The following is a 25,143-nucleotide window of genomic DNA, read 5'->3' on the forward strand; positions in this document are numbered from 1 at the left end:
ACCTAAGGGCTTTATGAGAAGATGGGCCGAACTTCAAGCAGCTCTGTGTCCCCCACAGCATTTAACACAGTCCTCTGTTCACAGAAGCTGCTCATTCAATGGCTCTTACAACCAGCAAATAGTTAACACTTCAGTTAAAAATATTTAAGAGATACATGTTGAAATGCTCACTTTGCCCAAGGCCAGGGAGGTGGTAATTCCTTCCATTTCCTGGATTCTCCTTTAGAAAAACTTAGAAACACATTTGAGCAAAATCTGACAGCACATTTTCACAAAAACAACCTTCTTCATTTTATTTTCCTTTGAACTTAATTAATAGGAATGCTGAACCGGCCACCTCTTAATTACCTTGGCAGGTTGGTGAGGGTTATTGATCTGTGCATGAGGAGTTAATTCCAAAAGAGACTTTGACAAAAAACACTTTATGGGAGAACACATCGTTATTCCAGCAGCTTTGCTGGAATGACCTGCAGACACGACCCAGCCAGACTCAGGACAGTTTGGCTTCCTGCCACTAGTGCCAATTTCCTAATGATCTAATAGGAATGTGAAACAACCCTCTAAAGAAACAAGTCTTTCTCTTTTCTCTAGTCTTAAAAATGAGGTAAGATCTAGAGGGTAAAAGTGTATCCTGAAATTTAAATGCAGCAAGACTTTATAATGCTTTTAAACATTAATAGGGCCCTACTGAGTGTCTAGTAAAATTCTTTAAAGGCAGCAGAATTCTCAATAAACACCTGTTAAATGCCTAAGTATGTAGCATCTACACCTAGGAATATAGGATATTGTGATCAACACTCCATCAGCTGTGCCAATAACATATCCATCAACTTATGGCCAAAAGTTGTAATTCAATGCTATAGACTGAAATGTGCCCCTCTCAAGTTCACTTAGAATCCCTGATTTATAATGTGATAGTATTTTCAGATGAGACTTTGGGAGGTAATTAGGTTTATCTGAGGTTAAGAGGGTGATGGGATAAGGACTCCTATAAAAGGAGACCAGAGAGCTTCTCCTTCTGCCCCCTCCTCCCTTCCCTGCCTTGTGAGGGCACAGTAAGAAGCCAAGAGAGAGCTCTCACCAGAAATGCACCATGTTGACCCCTCAATCTTGGACTTCCAGCCTCCAGAATTGTGAGAAATAAATTTCTGTTGTTAAAATCACCCAGTCCATGGTATTTTGATGTGGTAGTCCTTACTGGCTAATACATTCATTAAAAATAAATACCCAGGTTAAGAGGTATAATTCTGGGCATCACTTTGGGAAATGTGGAGTAAACAGAGAAAAGATATAAAGAACAACAGAATAAGGGGGAAAGGATGTCCTGAACAAACTCCACAAATAGGTTTTATGGACCCCACCCCCACTCCAGACCAAAGAGATCCAAGACACCAAAAACTACAAATCCCATAATGTCATCATCACCGAAGGGAGGATTTCTGGGACCTGAGGGTGGAGTTGTGCAGCCAGGTTTGGTATATAACCAGACATGTGGGCCTTGGGCGGGGAGGGGGGGGGGCTGGATCTTGGTTTTTCGCTGGTTCTCAGCATGCTATTGGGGTTCCAGCTCAGCGAAATGGTACGACACATTCACAAATTTATCTGCCTCGCTTTCTACCAGAGTTATTCATTTCTTCATTTTCCTTTCTTTTGTAAATAAACCCTTTATTAGCCTTTTTGTGTGTGCCTGCGGCTCAGTATTAATTATAAGTCCCTTTGACGCAGTCAGGCTACCCATTTCATATTAGCGTTGCCCTGTAATAGCTCCTGGGAGCTGAAAGTTTGAATACATGAGGTGAGATGGTCTTCTAATATAAGGTTGAAGCAGTGAAGGGTTAAAATAAAGGGAAGGATGAAAACAATGGTGTCCATAAATAGGGACGCAGGAGGAAGTGCTTGTCTATGAGTGGAAGGGCATAAGGAACAAGTCTCAAAACAGTGCTAACGAAACTGGGACCTGAGGGCTGTAAAGGAGATTTGCTGATTTTAAAAAAGTCCTATCTGATGACAGGCCATCTGTTAGTTTGAATTTATTTAAGAGAAAGGTAGAGGCTAAGATTTAGCATGCAGGTCAAAGTTGTGCTCTAATCCTACACTAATTCCTCCCTTTCCAGGGCTCTTGAATTTCTAAGCCTTGATTCTGATAATTTGTAAAAATGAATAGCAACAGTTTCACTGGCCCATCAGGATTGAAAAAAAAAAAAATGAATGTTGGCTTTAGGAGAAAATATTATTTCCCATAGGACACATGCTCCAGGCCTCTGTCTCCCTGAGGACTTGCTGGTTGAATTCCCCACATGTCCCTGCTTCCTCCCTGCTGAGCTTTCTTCTGAGGTCCCAGCACACTTAGTACTACTTATCTCATGGAAAGACTTCTTGATATGTTATGCTTTATTACAGGGTTCAGAGTCTTTGCTAAAGTAGACTATGAAACTACAAAATTTCACCTTTTTTTAATGACACATTTTATCAGGTTTTATTTTAACTAAGTTATCTCAATGCCTTTATTAATATAAATTGGCTCAAATATCCTTTGGCACTATGAAAGAGTCCATAAAGGAAAAATAACTTGTATGTGGGAGATGTTTACTCTCCTTTCCAAAAATAGTTGATGTAATTCTAAATCTCATTCTATGTGTCTATTTGTGATTGTTCAGGTTGCTTGGAGGGCTCACTGCCTCTGTCCAGTTGTATCATCCCAAGCAAATCTTTTCTCCTCTCTTAACATCCTACTTTCCCAAACTGTAAATGTGAGAGACTGAATTATTAAATCCTCTTTACGCACCAAAAGGAAACCAATATTTTTTGAAGGCCTCCAATACCTCAAACCCTTGTTACTATGAAGTGGTCAAAAGGAGCAGTTGTCTTGCAATGATGTCAGTCTGGGCTGCAGGGAGGTGAGCAAAGAGCTCCAGGAAGCAGATTTTTATTTATTTAATTTTAGTAAGCCTGGCTGTGGGCGGGAATTACCATGTCCCATTCAAAGTCATCAGAACATCAGAGAACTTCCACTCAAACTCCCTGGCAATTTTCATCTGTGAGTCAGGTCTCTGTTTGACCTTGAGTGGGGTAGCTCTTATGATAATTCTATGGCTGGAAGCAAGGCAGCCGGCTTCACTCTCACATCTTTCCTGTCAATCTTTAATATTTACATTTTAGTAATGACTGCTTACAGGTTGCTTCTTCTGTGCACACATTCTCAAATCCAAGGTACACTAAAAGGGCAGAGTCAAAGACTCTATGGAGACAGACACTGGGTCTCTCCAGGGCCCCTTACCCCTCAATATCAAAGCAGTATAGGCTCACCTATAATGACAAGAACTACAGAGAAAAAAAAAAGAAGAATCAAATGTGACTACACACGCACCACCTGCCACATACACACTCTAATGGTTTCAAATTAGTGTGGGAATGTGTCAAAGACTCATTCCTTTATCCTATAATACCAGTTATAGAGGGTTAAGTTCGGTGAGCGAAGGAGAAACAAAATCCATACATGTTCAGAAAAGGCCAAATCTATTTGGGGAAATTCCAGGAGAACTTTTTCAGGTTGGTTGATAGAGATTTTCAAAAGATGAAGATAGGGAAAGGCACACAGCAGAGAAGCCTAACATCTCAACATCTATGACAGGAGACTCCAGTTTGGTCAAGTGTTGTAAAAAGAATGTATAGGAGAGATGGGAGATAAAAATGAAGTATTTGGGGAACATTTCTTCAATGAGCTGGTCTAGACGTGCAGATACACAGATCTCCATCTTGAATGTGCATGAGAATCCTCCCTACAGAGTCTTGTAAAGAAAGTGCAAGTTTTCTGCTTCTTTGTGCAGAAATCCTAGGGAGTGGTTCAGACCAGAACTTTACTTTTTTAATGAGGAATTCAAAATGATTCTAAAGCAGGTGATCTCTGACACATTTGGGGAAACTAAGTTTCCAGTATCATGATTTGAAGCCACCCTAAGACTCTGAGAGCTCTCCACCCAGACGCCTGCATGTAACATTCCAGAGACTGAAATGCTGACTAATAATTGTACTTTAGTGATTCAATTTAGGCACAAATTGCAGATTTTGTATGTATGTCCCTGGGACTTGGTCCTATGCAGTTATTTACTGCTCAATGCCTCCACACTTTGATTTTTGCTCAGCTCTGTCAGCCTCTCTGAACCCTCATTTAGCTACAGAGGTAATAAATACTACTTTCATTCTGTTGGTGGGGAAATTTAAACTAAAATAAATGAGGTAGATGCAGAATAGAAGCTGGTCAATTGGGTGTGAACTAAACCTGACTTTACTTTTTTTTTGAAGATTATTTGCTGCTTTCCACCAGGTCTCCCCCCAAAAATACTGAATATGTTATCGAAGAGGCTTCAGGTTTAAAGTTTATTTATTTTTTATTTTTTTATAATAAATTTTATTTTTATATTCCCCATCCAATTGCAACCCCCTTATTTTGACCCCAATCCCTCCCCTCCCGCCCCTTACCCCCCATAGAGTGTCTCTGGTTCATAGTTTTTTGTTGATTTTGATTTTCACTTTCTTATAGTTATTCATTTTCCTGGTCCCTTAAGTTTTCTAGATTCTCTCTCTCTCTCTCTTTCTCTCTCTCTCTCTCTTTCTCTCCCCCCATCTCTCGCTCTCACACACACATGTACACACACACACACACACACACACACTCCTCTTTACTCCAATCCTTTTTCTTTTAATTGGAAATATAAGGTTATAGACATTTTTCACTGCTGATGGTACAGAACAGTTCCGCCGAAGACCCTACTAACACAGATTCCTTGCTGTAGCTGGGTAATTATCATTCCTTTATCCTTCAGGAGATATAAGATAAATATAAAAGAAAAGAAGAAACAGACTCTTTCCCTATTTTCCTTCCATCGCTTTATCTCTAAAGTAGGAAGTTTACTGAACCACTGCCAACAATTCACTCAGCCTAATGAAGTGTATAAGTAATAGGATTAAATAATCTTAAACCATTATTACAGTGGCCTGATGCTGACATTCATCCAAACTTTGGCAAACACCGAGAGATGAGTTCATGCTTGATTTAAAAATAAACAAACTGGGGCAGTGGGAAGGCTCTAGCATAAAGTTTCGGAGGCATTTAACCTGGAAATCTGAGAAGCTCCATCTTGGTTGGGCTGGAGCAAACACTGTCCTATTTCTACACTCCAACCCAAATTTACAAAATCCAATATTTTCTAGGGATGTTTCCCTAGAGCTTGAAGCCACATATGGTCAAATCTATTCATGTCAGTCCCAAAGAAAGCAGTGCTTTGAAGGTTTGAAGTTCATCAGGGCTCAACATTTCTATTCCTGCCTTTGCCATTAATAAACCATATAACCTCAGGCAAATCAGTCAGCTTTCTTGGGCTACAAGCTTTCTCAGCTACAAAATGAAGTCACTGAATTTCTAAGGTTCTTCCAGGCCCTTAAAATGCATTTTAATTCTATGCAACAGAAAATAATAGAGCTGGGGACAGGAACCTTAGGAAGAGGTTCTATTCTGCTAAACCTTTCTCATTCTGGACAGTCTACTTTGCTGTCCTTACTATGGATGCTTGTTGCCTACAGGTATATGGTGAGCAGTACCCAAGATAAGCAAAGACTGGAACTATTTGGGAACAAAGGCAAAGTAAATACTGTCGGCAAAGGACTGAGTACTAACTGTTCTTCCTCCCCTGAAATCCAGGGTGATGACATGACTGTGTTAAAGTGAGAGGTGCTTTCCAAATCAAAGCCCATCCTTGAATCATTTTGCTCAAGAGTTAATAATCACCGTAAAATTTTCTAACATTTCTTCACTTAGATTATTTGTGCTTTGAAAGGTTTGCCTATGTATTTATTTTGCTGCTTCTATTTAAAAATATTTTCCTGTCATTATTTTAAACCTAAATTTGTCATTTTTATTTTGTGAGCTTACTAAACTTTCCTTATTCTAATATGTCAGATTTTCTCGGATTTCCACTAGAAAATAATGTCATCCATAAACTTTTATACATCTCAGTCTTATAATTTTGAGTGAAAAAGGTATGCACAATGCCATTTGTAAAATTAAGAAACACTATATATTTTTTAAAGATATGTAACAGAACTATCAATATAAAGAAATTCATGGTTACCTCCTGTGTACAGAGGTTTTGGGAATGGGATTAGAGATTTCAAAGGAATTTCTAAATTAGATAATGAATGTATTGAATTTTGCATTTAAAGCAATTTCATGCTTTATATCTTTATCTGTGTTAAAATAATTGCATAATAAATTGAAATATATATATCACAAAAATAAGATATCTATATAGACATTTTTGAATATAGATCTTATTCATATATATATGACTTTATTTTGTTTTTCAATTTCCAGTACAAAATATAGAATGTTAAGAACAATAAAATAAAATGTCCATGACCCTGTGCATACCTATATCTAGGAAGAAGACTGGGCAAACTTTTATCCTTTTAAACTCTTTTCTATTTACTTTAGAGCTTGTTTTGTGCTACTGCAGTTATTTTTGTTTTTAAACAAGAAATGTCTGATAAATCCCATTAAATGCCCTTTTGGCAAGTAGGGAGATATCTTGTTTTGTTTTTCTTTCTGTTTTTTTTTTTTGATCAATATAATTAATAAACAGATTTCTAATATTGTCCTAACTTGCATGAAATAATCCAGGATATTTCATTATATGGTATTCAATTTGCTAACACTTCATTTAGGATTTCTGCATTCCTTTAGGTTAATTAGCATAAGGTCACAGGGACTGGGGAATTTAGGTTAATAATCAGGATCAGGCCAGTTTTATAAAGTAATCTGTGAAGTTTATCTTCTCTGGCCAGGCTATGAAACAACACAGGAATCATTTGTTCTTTAAAGACCTGAAAAATCCTTTCAGTGAAATTTCCTTTTATCTCAGGTTGTAGCTCTGCATTTCATCCATGTTTATGAGGTTATTCAAGTTGTCTTTCTCTGTATTTTAGATTTACACAGAAAATAGTTTTATATAATAGAGTTTTATATAATAAAACTTTTCAGTACAATAATTTAAACTATCTTTTATATCGATGCTAAGAACTTCTTTTTTCATTCCTAATATTATGTAATTTTTCTTTCTCTTTTTTGAATATCTTTATTGGATGTTTCTTACATTATTCCTTTCAAAGAATCATCTCCAGAGCCTAAAATCTCTAGCAGTTTTCAATTTTTAAATAAGTGACCTTATTTTAAATGTTTCCTTCTTTGAGATCGATTTTGTTGTCCTTTGGTTTTAAAATTAAAATATTTGTGCTCTTTCAATGGAAGAAGATATTAACATTACTTGTGATTCTGCTTTGTCTGCATCTTATTTTCAGGGTCATGCAGTGTTATCACTATCTTCTTAGTATTCTTTATCCATTAGTGTGTTGATTTGTTCACATTTTAGAGATTGCTTATTTTAATATGTTGCCATGTGCAATTCTGCCAGCTAAACTATATATAACTCTTACTTTTTCTATTAGAATTCAATGTTTTTCTAACTCTTCCATGGGATTTGGAAAGAATATATAATGTTCGGTCATATTAAGAAGATTAAGTCAATCTTATTAATCATAGTGTTCAAGACCAATAATTGGTTGTCAAAAAATGAAAGTATGTGTTAAAAGTTTTATAAAAATATGATTTTACCATTTTCATCTCATATTTCCTTAATATTTGTATATTATATATTTCAATCTAATGGGATTTAATAAGGAAAGACTTAGGATTGTTCCTCAGAAACTGGGATATTTATCAAAAAAATGTTCTTTGGCCTACTTGCTTGGTTTTGTACTGAATTATGCTTTTTCTGCTCTTACTATTGAAGTTAGCAGATAATCAATATTTTCTTCTGGTCTGATTTTGCTATTACATCTTTTCCTATCTCTATTTTTAAATGTTAGTTTTATTGGTTATTGTTTAATATTTTATGTGCTATGATTTCCCATGTATTTTATTTTGATTGATTTATCTGCTGAAACATTTCTTTGAGTTACTTTTTTAGAAAGGATATGGAGGTGTTATACATTTTCTTTGAATGTCAATGAAATAGTTAAAAGAAAAATTATTTATGTAGAAGGCAAAGTTTTATATTCTAAAAGTTACTAATTAAAATGGATACAATGCCATGATATGTAACCACATGCATATAGATAGATGCATGGTTATGTGCCTTGCATAGGATGTGTGTGTATACACACACACACACACACATAAGTTTATTTGTAACAGGGTTGTTCCCAGATAAAGGGGAGGTTCACGGTTTCCTGCCCCACTCAAAAGAGGGTAGAGATGAACAGCGGGAGAAGAAGCTGGAGAGGAGACTGAAGAAGAAAGGAAGCAAGAAGGAGCACAAGGAGACTTGGAGGAGGCACATGGAGCAGAGAGACTTGTCAAGAAACCATGTTTGCTTCTTGAACCTGGACTGGTTGAAAGAGATGTGGGTGAGAGATCCCAGGGGAAGGTTAACAATGGTAGCATTTGTCTTGATTTTTGATTTTGCTCTTTTCCTCTCAGACTTGCCCGACTGTTTCTAACCCTTATCTGTGGGTTCCCACCAGAAAGTATTTTAGAGTCATGGCAGACTTTTGGACCTCCGTGTCCCTGCTTTGGGACAACCTTGTTTAGCTGGGCATTTACCCAGGAGGGGATGGGTAACATCAGGTGCTGGATTTGCAAACTATATTCTTTGTCTTTTCTTTGTTGCACACTAATTGTAAGTTTCTTTCCAGGAACTCTCTTACACTTCTGGTAGGAATGCAAACAGGTCCAACCACTAAGGAAAGCTGTGTGCAGGTTCCTCAAATTACTAAAAATGGAGCTACCATATGACCCAGCAATTCTAGTCCTAGGAATCTACCCAAAGGACACAAAATCATTAATTCAAAAAGATACCTGCACCCCTATGTTTATTGCAGCACTATTTACAATAGGTAAGATATGGAAACAACCCAAATGTCCAAAAAAGATGACTGGATCAAGAAGATGTGGTACATACATACAATGGAATACTATTCAGCAATCAAAAAAGATAAACTCATGCCATTTGCAGCAACATGGATGGAGCTAGAAGGGATGATGCTCAGTGACATAAGTCAGCAGGAAAAGGAAAAATACGGAATGGCTTCACTTGTAGGAGGAATGTAGGGGAATCAAATAAGGGATCTGGAGAAAAGTAACAAAAATAACAACAACAACAACAATAATAATAATACAAAACTAACTGGCAACTATGGATAAGAGACATTATGAGACAGAAGGGGAGGAAAAGGGATCAGTGTAGGGGAGAGAAGAGCACAAGGGACTATAGTGATGGTTCATGGGTGAACTAGTGGTGGTTATTTTATGGGGAATACACAGTGATATAAAAGATATAATAAAAAATATAAAAAAAATTAAGTTCCTTTCCATTAAAGATCTTACATATTTTGTTTTGATGCAGCTGTTGGCAAGAACCTAATAGAGCAGGCAGGTTTAGGGGTTCTGGGATGCCCCTCACCTTGTCCTATAGCAAACTGAATAGAAAAGGAGCATGTGGTACACTGTAAGCTGTTATAATATTTAGGTGGGCCAATCATGAACCTTTTTCATATACCTTATAATTTTTCTGCAATGAGTATACGATATTTAGTAAGTTTTTTTAAAGAAGAATTACTACCGATAGAAAGAATATTCTGAGCTCAGTATTTCCCTAATGTCAAAAATAAGGCAAAAGCCATAGCTATAAAATTCAGAGTAAAAGTGACCCATATATTTTTGAATCCATATCATGAAGAAATGGTAATAGAAGAATAAATTAATTAGGCAAAAGGAAACAGTAATAACAAGTGGGATTTCTAGTGATTTTTTTTGTATTTGTGGAAAGAGATAGACTTTGAAATCAAAGGCCAGGTTCAAGTGATGATTGTGACATTCAAGCTCTAGAAAACTGAGCAAGCTGACTTTGTCTAAAGTCAATTCTTTACTACTGAAATGAAGGCCATTACAATTGTACCTATTTCCTTAGAACATTAGAGGATAAAGTGAAATAAAAGAGCTCTGTAAAAGTTATAGCATTCAACAATTGTTATTATGATGATTATTTTTAATCAGAAAAAATGTTTTTGCATTAAAACTTGATGTATTATTAGGCCTCCCCAGTGGCGCAGTGGGTTGAGTGCAGCACTATGAAGCTGTCTATAGCTTGTTGCAGCATGGGTTGGCTTCTCCCCGGCTGGCCAGGGAGATTCCCACATGGCGCGGCAGACCTCTCACTGCTTATCAGTGTATTTCAGTCAATCCGTCTGTTCTGCTCCCCACTCTGTCTCTGGTGAATCTGCTCACCCCTGCCCCCTTCACCTCTGGCTTGCACCCCAGTTCTGTATGCATAAATAAATAAATCTTTAAAAAAAACAAAAGAGGAAGGAAATTCATGTGGATTTTTCCAGTTTAGTTCAAACTCTCATTGCCTTTTCCAACACCCACATAAAGCAGAGGCCATAACTGCTTTTAAAACATTTTATTAGAAGAAATTGAACATATAAAAAGACAACTTTCCTGCAGAGGTACAAACCTACTTCTTAATGTAGGTTGAAATTTAGAGTGTTTTAACTGTAGTCATTTAGTGACACAAGAGAGCAAAAGGTCACTAGTCTGTTGGCCACTAATGCCTCAAATTCAGGAACCTTAAAGTGTTTAGTCTCCTGTGGAGTTGACCTCCTATTTCCTGAGGCCTTTAATCACTTGGACTTTAACTCTAATAAAAATGTCTGTTGCAACTTCCACTGTTGGAGAGTTAAGAGCTGGACTCAGTCCACTCTGAGTCACAGTCCTGGTTTTGGGGAAGATTCTTGACAGCCATTTTGTAAAACAGACATTACTGAGAATCTCTGATGTGCTGAATCTGCAGGACCAGACTCCTGGCAATGTGAAGAACACAGAAATTCTGTGAATCCATACTTACGGGCAAGCCTGTCTCAGTAATGGCAGAAGGACACTGCCGTGGGAGGCACTCTGGCTACCCTTCCCACTCCTATCAACATGAAAAACTGCAGTAAAGCATGAACCTCTTCTATGTCCTCATATTCCTCCTATGACATCTATTTATTTCAGTATTTCCATAGCAACTGCAGCTATGGAATTACCCCAAACTAAGAGAATTTCTAAATTCTATCAGTTGGTACTAAAAGAAAAAGCAATGACAATAAAGCTATTAATCAAATTAAGCCCCTATATTAGTAAATGATTTCATGATGTATAAAATATCACATTTGTTCATCCCTTCTCTTTGAAGACAGGGCAGATCTTATTAATTTCCTTTAAAAATGAGGACACTGGTCCTTGGAAATTAACTGAGTTACTCAAGGTCATATCAGGAGAGCAAGGACTAGAACCAATATATTCTATTTATGTCATTTTACACCCCAAGAAACCCTAGCACTTCTCAATTTGAATCCGTTTGTTAATGCAAGTCCACAGAATAATCAAAACTAAGCTTTTTAAAAGATCTATCACCAAAGTAGAAAGGTATTTCGTTAATTTTGCTAATAATTACACAAACGCAAAATAATATTATGTAATCATGTATTGGTTCAAATAATCATAAATAACCCTCTTCCACAGTGGATAGGTTATAGTTTAACATATGATCTCATTATTACTGGGTGTTTAGTAAGCTGGAAAAATCCTAAGGAACTTAGCAAAAGTTCTCTAAATTGCCTAACAGTAAAATTGGTAATATAAGTTAAAAATATTATGCTGAGAAGTTCAAAATGGAAAAATATAAAATTTTACTCATTTATATGCATGCTATTTTTTTAGACTAAATAAAAGTTTGGAAAATACCCAATACCTGTCTAGTGACAAATGACTTTAAAATATAATATGCAAGCAATTTTCAGATAAATGGGTTAAAAATTTTAAAATGAAGACTATCAACAATGGATATCTATATAGATATTTATATTAAGTCAATCAATAGAAAAAACAAAAGAAGGCATGTATATAATGATTTAGAGAAATGCAATGCCTTACTGAATGAAATGCACTTATACTTCTATATCTGTAAGGAGAAAAGATTCAAGAGAACACAGGAAAATATGAATCATGACTGAAACAAAAATGAGATGTTATTGGTACATTTTCCCTCAACACATGTAAATTGATCGATAACCAATTTAAGTAAAAATAAATTTATATTAGACTGGTTACCAACTACTTAGACTTCATGAAATCACAGCATCAAATATGTGTAATCCGTAAACAGAAATAATTAATTAAAGCACTACCTTCAGTATTCTGGTATTATCAATGAAGCAAAGAGAAAAATGAGAAATTGCATCCCAGGGTCTGCATTTTCTCTATTTTATACTGGATATTCACCAGATGGTCAGTTTTATACTGGATATTCATCAGACAGTCAGGATCAACAGGCAATTTGACTGAATGATAAGGTAGGTGCTTCCTGTTCCCAGGGCTTTGGTTCTAAGAGAGATACACACAATCCTAGGGCCCTCCTAATACAAACTCCATCTTCAAAATAAATGTTTCATCTTAATTTGTTAGTTTCCCCAATCCTCATCCACCCCCTGAAACAGAGAACTCTGCATTTCTAGTCTGGCAGCTTATTGGACTTATGAAAGTTAAGAAGAAATTAAAATGCTAAAACATCCATCTGAGGACTTGAGTGCTGTTCTGAACTCTGAAATCAATACTGAACAAGGGTCTTTGAGTAAAGCTTAACTGAATTCTGATAAGAATTAAATTAAATTTTAGAGTCACCATGGATAGATCTCATTAAAGAAAAATCTTGATTCAAGGTTCTTATGAGGGAGAGAAGTCAAAAAGGATGTTAAGGATTTCCATTATTTGAATTCACCCGGCTCTTCCAAGAATATGATTAAATATCTCCCAGATAGTGTTCCTTGTCATAAACACAGCATTGGGACAAAAGCAGAAGGAATTGCATCTTAGAGAATCCCCAAGCCTATGCCTGGAATGGAGATGGAAACCCACACACTGTAGAAACCCTTAATTTAGTCAGATTAGACTTTTTTTGGTCTTATTACGTACTCACAGAAGCACACAAAGCAATAAATATTAAACAGGCCAGGAATCTTATCAAAATTAAACTCAGTATAAAACCCATGCCACCACCATTGCCTACACAAGCCAATGTACTTTATATGGATTGCCTTATTTCATCTTCACAAACTTTTGGGGAAAATCTTGCAATCATTCCATTATAAATATGAGGAAAGACTGAGATAGATTAAGTAACTATTGCAAAGAGACAAAGCATTAGTGATGGAAGCAAATTCAAACTAATTTCTTCACACCAACTTACAGTGGTTTCCAATATTGCTCATGAGTCTTAGCTCATAAAGAATAAAAAGAAAAATTGAAGGAGACATCAAGAGCACCATTAGAATAGCAGGAATTAACAAGGTGGTCAAAACTGGATGAAAAATAAATACAAGACTCATAAAAAGACACAAGTCTATAGTCACTTAGCAGAGGGACAAACAGTCACGGTTCTCTTGCATGCTCTGCTGACATCATTTCACATAGCTTATTGCGATGCATTATTTCCTAGCGGTGGTCCTAAACCACGGTAAGTGACAGATCACTCAGCCTGTTTATAAAAGGTAGAGGAATTTGGGCTTCCCCGGTGGCGCAGCGGTTGAGCGCTGGGTTGCGAAGCTGCCCGCGGCCTCTGCGGCGCCGGTTCAATCCGCGGCTGCTCCCCGGCCACTGGAGGAGGGTCCCACATGGCGCGCAGACCTCTCCTGCCGCCCGCTGCTCTCCTTAGCAGTGTACTTCGGTCCTTCGGCCTGCTCTGCTCCCCGCTCTGGCTCTGGTGAATTCTCTCACCCTCCCGCGCTTCTGACTGTACCCAGTGCATGTATAAACAAAACAAACAAACAAACCAGCAAACAAATATATAAAGCATGCCTCTATAAAAAAAAAAAAAAAGTAGAGGAATTTGTAATTTTCTCTTTTCAACAAAGATTTCAAAAGGTGATATCTGAAATATTATTTCCCAAAGAGGTAAGTTTTTGTTCACTAGACATTCCCTGATATGTAATTATTCACTCCAGATTAACAGGGCATTACTGTACTTATGTTTTAGACAAACTAAAATGAGGTGATGTCTACAAAGAATATGGAACTAGGGGTGTGACAACTAGCTCTGACTCTAATGATAGAAATCACTGTGCTCCTCTCTGCCTCTCTACATTTTCACTTCTAAAGACAGGAGTTAGACTAATGATCTTAAGATTTCTTTTTCCACCTCTAACACTGAATGGCAACATAATGATGTTATAGGTGTTTAAGCTGCCTTTAGAGAGAAAAACATAATAAACTTGAACCTAGAGTTGCCAAAATGAGATCTTAATCTTGAAGAACTTTCAGATCTGAGCTTCAGACTCCAGGCCTGGCAATTAGTTAGACTGTCAGCTTCTGGGAAAAGAACAAGGCACCCAGCAACTTCTGCAATAAACTTGAACCTTATTGATGTGCAAAGCTACATGTTATACCCAATATTTTGTACCAGGGGTTTCTTTTATGTTAAAAGTCTCGGGGAGGCTGGAGGCCAAATCATGCTTCTTTTGTGGGTTTGCAAAATCACTACTTTTTCCACTAACAAGCATTAAAACAGAGATTAAAGACATGCAGAAAGATAGGAAAGAAATTTACTTCAGGTTACACGGAAAGTTTTTGTTCATTGCCAAATCGCTCTATCAGAAGATAACCTACCATGTAGATTTATGTTGTCCAGAAAAAAGCTTAGCTAATGTGACTACAAGTTTATTTTAGTTATCCAGCTATGCCATTTAAATACTGTTGCTGTGTTCTCCAAAAAAGGGAAGGATTTGTTAACTTAATGGTCATTACTATTCATTTCTGTATAAAACAAGTGTTTCTTTGTTTGCTTCATTGAAAAACTGTTGGGTGTGGCATGTTGGGTTTGGGTAGGTAAGAGGTGAATTCTGCATCATGCACAGTGTTGTAAAAAAATACGGTCTCAATAAAAAAAAACAAATTACATTATTGGGGGGAGGGTGATTCAAAGGAACCAGGAGTTTCATTTTATTTTTTTAAAAGATTTATTTATTTATTTATACAAACACTGGGTACGGTCAGAAGTGCAGGAGGGTGAGAGAATTCACCAGAGCCAGAGCTGGGAGCAGAGCAGGCAGAAGGACCAAAGTACACTGCTGAGGGGAGTAGTGGGCGGCAGGCCGGGGATCGAACCGGTGCCGGGGAGGCTTCAGGCAGCTTCGCAACCCAGAGTTCAACCGCTGTGCCACCCGGGAGGCCCAGGAACCAGGAGTTTTAAAGAGTATTCACAAATCCAAAGGTCTACAAAGGAGACTTCAAATGCAAGGTGAGACCTAACAGCAGGAGGTGCTACTACTCGGGGAACTTTTCCGATGCTTCAGGGAGTGTGCTAGCACATACATGCTTGAAAGGCACAGGAGGACGGTCTTCCCATGAGACCACTAATTTAAAGTTGGCCTCATCCCAATGCACTTTTTCAATTTCATAGGAACATATACAAAAAATGAAGATGTGGCTATTTGCACACACATGCACATACGTTTTGAAGTCTAGGGCAAATAAAGCTCTAATGGCTATGTCCTAGCATCAAAAATAACTTTGCAGTCACAAAAGCATTAATTCGAAGGGAAACCTGCACCCCTATGTTTTTTATTTTATTTTTTTAAAAGATTATTTATTTATTTATTTATACAAGCACTGGGTACAGTCAGAAGCGTGGGAGGGTGAGAGAATTCACCAGAGCCAGAGCAGGGAGCAGAACAGGCAGACTGATGAAGTACACTGCTGAGGAGGGCAGCGGGTGGCAGGAGAGGTCTGCATGCCATGTGGGACCCTCGCCAGGCGGCCGGGGATTGAATCTGCGCTGCAGAGGCTGCGGGCAGCTTCTCAACCCAGTGCTCAACCACTGTGCCACCGGGGAGGCCCAGCACCTCTATGTTTATTGCAGCACTATCTACAATAGCTAAGATATGGAAACAACCTAATGTCCAAAAACAGATAACTGGATCAAGAAGATGTGGTACATATACACAATGGAATTCTATTCGGCAATCAAAAAAGATAAACTCAGGTCATTTACAGCAACATGAATGGAGCTAGAAGTGATTATATTCAGTGAATTAAGTGAGCAGGAAAAAGAAAAATATTGGATGGTCTCACTTATAGGTGGAATATAGGGAACCAGACAAGGGATCAGGAAAACAAGGCAAAATTAGTAGGAAAGCTATAAATTGGAGACATTCAGCAGGGGAGTGGGATCAAAACAGGGGAGTGGCGAGCACAAGAGACTATGGTGATGGTTCACTTGGTAATTTTGTGGAGATTAAATCTGAGAGGAGAAATCAAACTGGCACAAAAATGAACAATGATGTGAAATATATAAATAAATTTAAAGAATGCATATATCTTTGCAAAGCACCCGAGGATCAAATGTGAACTTACGATGTAGCAGGGTTCGCAGTAGGCTTTCTTCTCCACAGCATAGAAGGGCTGCCCTCGGAGCTTGTTGCTACAGATAATGCAGGTAAAACATTCCACGTGGAAGACCTGATCCATGGCAGTACATCCCGTGCCTTCCCCAACTACGTTTTCCCCACAGCGAGCGCAGCGGCCTGCAAAAGTGAAAAGGGGTATCTTATTAAGAACACACCTAGTAATACCTTCAGTCCTTCCGAAGAAGTTGAGGTGGAGGAGATAGCAAATTCTTCAAGTCAGCAGCAGCAATAGGACTACCACGACTGCCATCACCATCTTGAGGAAGATCACCAGTCTTGTCCCTCTGAAGACTGCCATGACGGGACCTGAGCCATTTGAGGGGTTGACACTCACAGCTATGTTCTCATAGAAAGTGACAGAGCTGAACTCCAGTCCCCAAGTAGTCAGACCAGTGTCTTTCTCTCATCTCACACACAAGTGTAACAACAGAATTCAGGAGATTAGGAGTGGAAGGCACACTGCGTAACGCACAGTAGGGCAGCTTTTCTTCTTAGTCTATGTCCAGCTAGATTGGGAAGGCACTGGATCCAAACTTAAACTTCAATTCCTTTCACAAAACCTCTGCACCTAGTTGGTGGTGGCAAGTAGATACAAAAGCAGTTCTTTTTATTTCCAGATTGCTAGAATGTTCTTTCTCATAATAATCAGAAACTTCCTTACAGTAACAGCTACCCAATAGTTCCAGTTCTGTCTTCTGGGGACTCATGAAACAAGACTCATCTCTTCAAGTAAGATCCTTTTAGGCTATTATAATTCATTTGGCATTGACTCCAAGTCCATCCTTAGATTCAACACCCCTAAATCCTGTAGCAGTTCCATATAATGTTGGGTTTTAGGTTGCTTATGGCCCTGAGTTCTGCAATTTTCAGTGTTCTTAAATTGATACCTATCGCATCAGGACCACGTATGGAAAGCAGATTTAAGTTAGAAAATTTCACATTAATTTTTTAAAATTAACAATAAAACCTAATTAAAATATTTATATCAGTGAGCAATATGAGACTGGTTGCAATCAATATCAATATCCGGCTCTATCATGGGAATCTGGAGCCAGAAGTCAGATCCACATAAATTGTTTTTTTTAGATTTATTTTTTATTTATACAATAGCTGGGGTACAGGCCAGAGGCATGGGAGGGTGGAAAATTCACCAGAGATAGAGTGGGGAGCAGAACAGGCGCGACAGAAGAGGTCTGCTGTGCCATGTGGGAATCTCCCTGGCAGGCCGGGAATTGAACTCATGCTGCTCAGGCTGCGGACAGCTTCACAGAGCTGCGCTCAGCTTCACAGCACTGTGCTCAACCCGCTGCACCACAGGGGAGGCCCCAGATCCACATGCATTTCTTTCTTTCTTTTTCTTATTTCCAGTAAGTCAATAAATCTTAACAAGTATTACAGGTCACTAGGACTGTCAACAAGAATTTGTTGGGTTTTAGACATGAACTATAGTAAACTTAGTGTTTATATGTGTCAAGAATTTTAAAGATACTTTATATGTATGAACTCATTTCATATTTTCAACAACTATGTGATGGATACTATTTATATTTTACAGATGAGGAAATTGAGCCACAAAAATGGATAACTGATTTCAAACCCATGCTATCTGGCTGCGGCATCTATGGTCCTAACCACTATGCTCTCTTGCATCTTCTCAATTGTGTGCATCAGGATTAAACACAGAGATGACATGGAAAGAGTTCTCACAGAAGACTGCTTTCAGCACTCCATCACATTAGATTGACAGCCACTTCACACTCAAAAATGGGAGGGCTAAATGTTTCAACTGAGGAGAAGAGACAAATACATTTCTATTCTCTCCAGTTGCATTTGCTCTTGAAAAGTATTTATTTCTTGTTGCTTGAATTTATCTTTAAAATATTGTTCACACTATGCATCATTTTCTTCCAAAGGAATAAGGAATATCAAGTACTAACAAATCAAAAAGAGTCAAAACTCTTGGAAACTGAGCTGCCTCTTCTATAATTGACATTATAAAAAATGTTCAACATATTATGGCCATGGTGGGGGGAATACTTAAAAACTATTTGCAATAAACTTGGTGACTTGTTTTACAAACTTCTATCTAAGAGTTAAACCTGTACTGGGTTTATTACAAAATGTACAACATAGAAAAATAACATTAAAATTTTGGATTTTCATTACCATTAGTAACAAAATTGGGTTATTTCATATGGCATCATTTTTGTGATTATTCATTAAAAAACAATTGCTTTACTAAAAGTTCACTATGCTATGATTGAAAGTGATATTAAATTTCTGTGAAAGTGACATTAAATCAACAACTATGTGATGGGTATTATTACTATTTATATTTTACAATGAGGAAACTGAGTCACAAAAATGGATAACTGACTTGTGAAAGTAAAATTCTATGAGCTTCAAGATTTCATGTGACATTACATTACAGAAAACGCATTGGGGGTTACAGTCAAGTGGATCACCACCCTTTAGCTCTAATTTATAAAGAGTCATCATCATATTTAGAATTTAAACTTTTCTTTTTCAACTGCTTATGCAAAATCATCACATTCATTCCACCATATACACATTCACATCTAATATTTATAATAAGGTCCTTTTCTCTAGAATTTACATTTGTAATGTTAATTTGAATTGTTATTTATGGTACTATATTTATTATCATTTTTTTCATCTTCAATGAATCATATTCAAATCACTGATCAATTTTGGTGACCCAAAGAACTAATGAAACATGATAGTAATAAATAAAAATGTTAAGGTTAGTAGCAGCGGACAAAAACATATTACTGACATGAAAATATACTGAGTCGAATGGCATTGGATAAACAACACCGGCAACACAGATATTGTGATACAGGTGTAATCTTTTAGTAGGTGATAATTATAATGAGCATAAAGGATTCCTGTGAAAAGTATGCTTGTAGATTTCAGAGTTGTTAAATACAAGTCAAAAACTTACTTTTATTATTTTTCTCCCTTCTGGGCTCCATGATTATCTACCAGTATCATTAATGATCTTTGGACAAAATTTTGGGGGAAACAAAACTGTATAGGTCAAATGTCAGCTATTGGCTGTGGTTTTCTACTAAGCAGGTAGAGGTAGCAATTCTGATTCAGACTATAGCTCCCCAGAGTGTAATAGGTGCAATCCAAGATCCTGAGTCTACCTGTTTGATGGAGAATTTGAGAGTTACCCATGTGGATCTGGGAGAGAGGCTTTGTAATTCTCATCCTATTCAATAGACATTCCCACGTATCCACTCTCCGCCCACTATTATATCTTGCTTCTGTGTGATATACAGAAATGGATTAGTCATCAGTGCCCTATGCAGTGACTACAGTGCCTATACACAGCCTACATTCACATGACCGAAATGAGCAAAGTGCCATGAGACACAATGCCATGGAAATATGTGAGGACAATGACATGAGAGGTCTTAGGACAGATTTCCTAGAGAAGGAAGCATTTGAGCTCAGCTTTACACGATGGCATTTTGACAGGTGGGGATGGAAGAGAGAAAAACATTTTAGTTTTTCCAAAGAGGGAATGAAAGTGGCTGGGATTACTGGATCCATAAAAACTGCAGTAACTTGGTGCTGGCATAACAAGGATTTGTCTTCTCAGCTATGCAAGCAGATGAACTGTAGTCAGCAGGAACAATCATCTCCTTTGTATTGTGGAGAGTATTCTTCCAGAGTGGGTCAGGCTAATATGCTGGACCCAGACATGACTAGCTCTTCTGCCTCCCGTATTTTTCCTATTCTTGGGAGAAATCAGGGACACCAGGCTTGAGGGCAGTCAGTCTGGCACCTTTAGAAATCACAAGCACAGAAAAGGAGCGAAGAACAAAAATTAAAAATAGTCCTACACATCAGCAGGACAGTAAAGGTGCCCAAATGTTCTCTTTCACATTAACAAAAATGTACAAACTATGCCTTTTAAGGAGATATTCACAATGGAAAGAAAGTTCCTTAAGTAGAGTGCCTCCTTACCCCTAAAGGGGCTTATACTACAGATTGTTAAAAGCAAACCACAATCTTACTCCTCTTTTAGAAAAGGGTCTCAGAACTTTTAAGGGAGAAAATCCAAGGGAATGGAATCAGATTTGAAGGCATCCGAGCATGAAGGAAATAGTTGGTAGGAAGCTCAAGTTCATATCCAGCTCTGGTATGACCAGCTTATTGGCAAAGCTTAGCATAGTAACTTAAAAAGACAGTCTGGGGAGACTTTTGTTGAATTAAGGCACATGGACTCCCCCCCTCACCCCATGCTTGTTTATATTAGTGCCATATATATATATATATATATATATATATATATATATATATATAGCTTTGTATTGACTGTGAAGTCAGCCATTGATTCTTCTCATGCTTCTGACTCCCCTAAGCCCCTAGATGTAGAAACTTCTTTGAAACACTTCCTTCGACACTTCCTCCCACCACATGTGAGCAGCACATGCTCATTACTTAAATCAGGTTCCACTATCTTTCATGACCATCACAATGGCTTCCTGCTTGTCCCACTATCTCTGATTTACTTCCTCTTACAAATGGGAAGTCCTTACAGAAGTCTTAGTTTTAAGTCCAGACAGTTACACAGAATTTGAACAATCCACCTAGGAATGGATGGATGGAGGGTGACATTACAGGCAATTAACGGGTTGAACAAGGGGGATAGAATAGTGGGGTGTTGATGGTCATATTTATCAATTCTGGTTTTCCCTTTTGGTAATATGCATTTATTTATTTATTATTTCCTTTATAATGTGAAAAAATAAAACTTCTTCTTTAAGAATGTTTTTTCCTCTGATCCAGAACCCTTTTTGATAAACCCTGCTTATTTGGGAGGTGGAACAGGGAACTGGTCAGAGGCATTCTTAGAGTGGGGACCATGGGATCAGGGGTGACATCCTCCTAGACTTACATACTATTCAACATGAAAAGTAAAAATTTATGCAGACATCAAGCCAGGTCACATATGTCTTTGTGTTTTCCTTGTTACTGACATTTAATAGAAATTTTTGGCATAAAATATTCTACTTTAAAATACTGCAAAGATTAAAAACCTTATATGCCAATGGTGTTAGCAATGAGCACATTCTTTAATATATTCTGAGAAAAAGCCTATTCTAAAAATTGAATCGCAAAGATATTAGAGTAGTGATATGATGACAATGTATTCCCAGAAACAGAACTTGCTTCAACTTATCCTATACCAGGCCATTGCTGGTATCCTCTAAAACAATCTCCATGAAGCTGATTCAGAAATTTTGTTCCACTAAAGTTACAAAAAAATAATAGAAGTTCCATTCTTTAAATGACAGGTCCATATGCCTTTAAATGACAGGTCCATATGCCTTTAAATGACAGGTCCATATGACAGGTCCATACGACAGGTCCACATGACATTCTTAGGATGATGAATGTAGTGAAAATGGAGTCATTTGGGCTTTGTCTTGCTTCCTGCCACCAGCCACTAGAACCACTACCTGCGGCTGTGCTTTCCAACCAGGTTTCACGCCCACACATAGTAACGTGTTGTTGTGGAGGGTGCTTGGGAGCCTGAGCACAGGACACACGTACCTGTAATTTCGGACACTTAGGCAGAAAAGCCAGAGAGCACAGGTGTGAGCATATGTCAATATGGACACCTGGACCCAGAGGGATAAAGAGGAAATTCATGGGAGTTAAGGGCTCAGTTGCTGCTTCCCTGCCTGCTGCTGGTCTGCCTGTGAGTCTGGTCCCCTTATTCAGCATAAAGGTCTGTCAAATATACTGCAGGCTCCAAAATTCTTTTTTTGTCTGCCTGAATCAAAAATGAACCTGCCCAGCCTGGGATGGTTGTACAATGACATTTGCTAATCACCAAAACTTGTACTTTATGGAATCCTGTAGCAATAAAGCATGTAACAATAGACAATATGTTTTATAAAACTGCTTATGTTCTAGGGCAGTGATCTTCATCCTTGCCTGCATGTCATAATCATTTGAGGAATTTCAAAAAATATAATCTCCGGTACCCAGCTCCAGAGATTCTCATTTCATCACTGTGAGGTGGGATCGGTGCTTTTACAACCTTTCAAGTAACTAATATTCAGCCAAGTTGGGCCACTATTACAAAAGGGTACATATTTCTGCAGTGCGTGTCAGGACAGCAGATTAACAAATATCATCCAAACAGATTTCATCTGCATGTGAAAAAGTTAAGGGGCAGGTAGACTGTAAAAAATGTCTTGGCTGAAAAATATTCTGTGGCAAGGTTATATATGTTGCTTTGCAACAAACAAGAACAATCTCCCTAATACTGTTCTTTTATGTGCTAATTTGAGGTGTTTTCAAATGCTTTCTACCTATTGATAATATACTTGAACAGAATCAGCTAAGTTTTCTCATAAAATACTACGCCAGCATTTAGCCAGAGAAGGTAGTTAGTTCACTTAGATTAATTAGAATCAGTCCAGTAGAATCAATCACTTTATAGAACAGGCTTCTTTTGTGATGCAAATCAATAAGAACCCACAAAGAATGTCAAGTGATAGCCATTTAAGGTGCCATATTGCATATTACTTCAAATGGCAAATTAAGTTTTTACTATTTCCTTACAGACTGATTTTAAATTATGTATGAATATTCACTCTCTTATGGTTACTGCTATTCAGCTCTGTGAATGCTGGAATTCTCGTTTCTTAAGAGCTGGACTCCGGGCACATCCAGTTCCCTCACTCCACTTGTGTTATCCTGCTTCACAGTGTTCTTGCTTAGATGGTCCTTGCAGACACACTTGCAGATTTAATGGGCACACGGATGGGAGAAGGAGGCAGGAGGTGGTTGTGTTTCCCTCTTTTTTGCTGTTCCCTATTCTCTTTCTCTCCTAATCACACACACCTCCAACAACGGGAGCAAGACTACTGTAGCACTAGACCAGTGGGAGGCACAGAAAGCTTTGAGAGATGATTGAGAAGCCTTTTAGTGCAAAATAAGAAACTAAGCTAGATTAGCCAAAAAAATAAAACTTACCACAAATTGCCTGCAAGAACAGTTCAGGAATGGTGGACAAAGGCACTGACAATACTTACTTGATAAGAGGTGGGCTAAGTGACCTGCTAGGAAAAGGGAGTCATTGTGAAGTGTAAGTAGGAGGTGAGTCACTTACAGATATATTTCCTTATGTTAGATCTTCAAGTAAGGAGGTAAATTGGGAGGGAGAATCCCACCCAGGGTTGCAAAAGCAAAACTGTTGTATTGATTAATTTACTTTTTGTATTGATTTAAATAGGCTACATTGTGAAGAAGCATTACAAAATTATAGAAGAAATTATTGGGCCTTTTTCTCTGTGCCAGTCACTGCCCTAAGTATTTCACCAATATTATCGCATTCAAAATCATCAAACCTTATTTATTATTATTTGGTAGATAAAAAAATCTGAGATTGAGTCACTCTGCCAAGCTCTCAAAGGTAGAATGAGGCCAGCTGGTATCAGAACCTGGCCAGGCTCCTAAAGTCAGTCTTCCTAATCAGCATTTATTTTTCTATTACTATTTATTTTTTCAATTGTATTGTTAAGTTTTCAGCATGGTTTAGGAGTAGACCCCATTCTCACTTCCAGGGAGAGATGAGACAGGCCAACATCACTTCTCCAAACTCCCCAAGTCTCAGGAGAGCTCAGTGATCTGTCACAGGTGGGGAAATCACTTCAGGTAAGGGTCCTTCCAAGAAAATCTTGATGTATTGAACCCGAAATTCTGGCTTCCCTCCAGGAAAGCTGTTTAAAACTATGATACCCACTTTTAACCTACGTGGTCTGGGGAAGGGTCCTGAAAGAATGATGATAATGTACAGTGGGTTCGAGAACCTTTATCTAAGGAGAACTGTGTGTCTGTGTTGCACAAGCATAGTTTGTTCTGGGGTGTTCTTATAAAGCTCTGATGGTGAGGGCTGCAAATCTTGGCCCATTCTAGAAGCTGCATTCTAGGAAACTGTGCTTCATTGGGTGGAAAAAGGCCATGAGTTGGGCACTTGTAGCCTGCTCCCAACCTCTGTAAAATGATTAACATACACATGCACATTGGCTAGGATAATCACTTTATGCAACAACTTCTGTTCCCATGGGAAAAACGCAAACAGCCAAAAATGAGACAACAAAACAAAAAAGCAAAACAAAAAGCAACAGAGCTTTACAGTTTGGGATATAATCCATGGTACCCTTTAAACAAAGTTATATATAACATGGTGTAAAACAATCAGACAGAACCATGAGTCTTGAGGGAGTTATTCACTAACCCTAGGAGCCTGGGCAAGTTCCCTGAATTTTCTGAGTATGATGCCCCTTGTTTTCAAAACAAACAACTAACTAGACTCCCTAAGGCCAAATGGTTTTGACTGACTCATCTATCTAGCCATTCTGTCAACCTCTCCACAAACACATTCACTTAGTCTCTGTTCTGTGGCAAGTACTATACACAGTGGTAACCTTTCCTAAGCTTCTGTAAAAAGATGACAATAACCATCTTAATTACCTGAAGTTCAATGAGGGTAACAGCTGCAAGGTGCCTGCTCAGGCTGTTTCTTTCTTCCACTAA

At 37.9% G+C, this 25,143-nt stretch overlaps 1 protein-coding gene across 2 annotated transcripts in view; it reads right to left on the bottom strand.

Annotated features, from left to right (window-relative positions):
• Positions 1-25,143, bottom strand: part of LPP (LIM domain containing preferred translocation partner in lipoma) — a gene marked incomplete at both ends in the record, with an annotated part of 409,233 nt that overhangs the window by 86,617 nt on the left and 297,473 nt on the right. For both annotated transcript variants that reach the window (XM_084231570.1, XM_084231569.1), the window contains one exon: positions 16,502-16,671. In XM_084231570.1, coding sequence (XP_084087696.1) covers positions 16,502-16,671 — 170 coding nt within the window. The remainder of the gene's footprint in view (positions 1-16,501; positions 16,672-25,143) is intronic.

The sequence above is a fragment of the Talpa europaea genome (assembly GCF_964194135.1).
Source record: "Talpa europaea genome assembly, chromosome: 4".
Classification (NCBI taxonomy): Eukaryota; Metazoa; Chordata; class Mammalia; order Eulipotyphla; family Talpidae; genus Talpa; species Talpa europaea.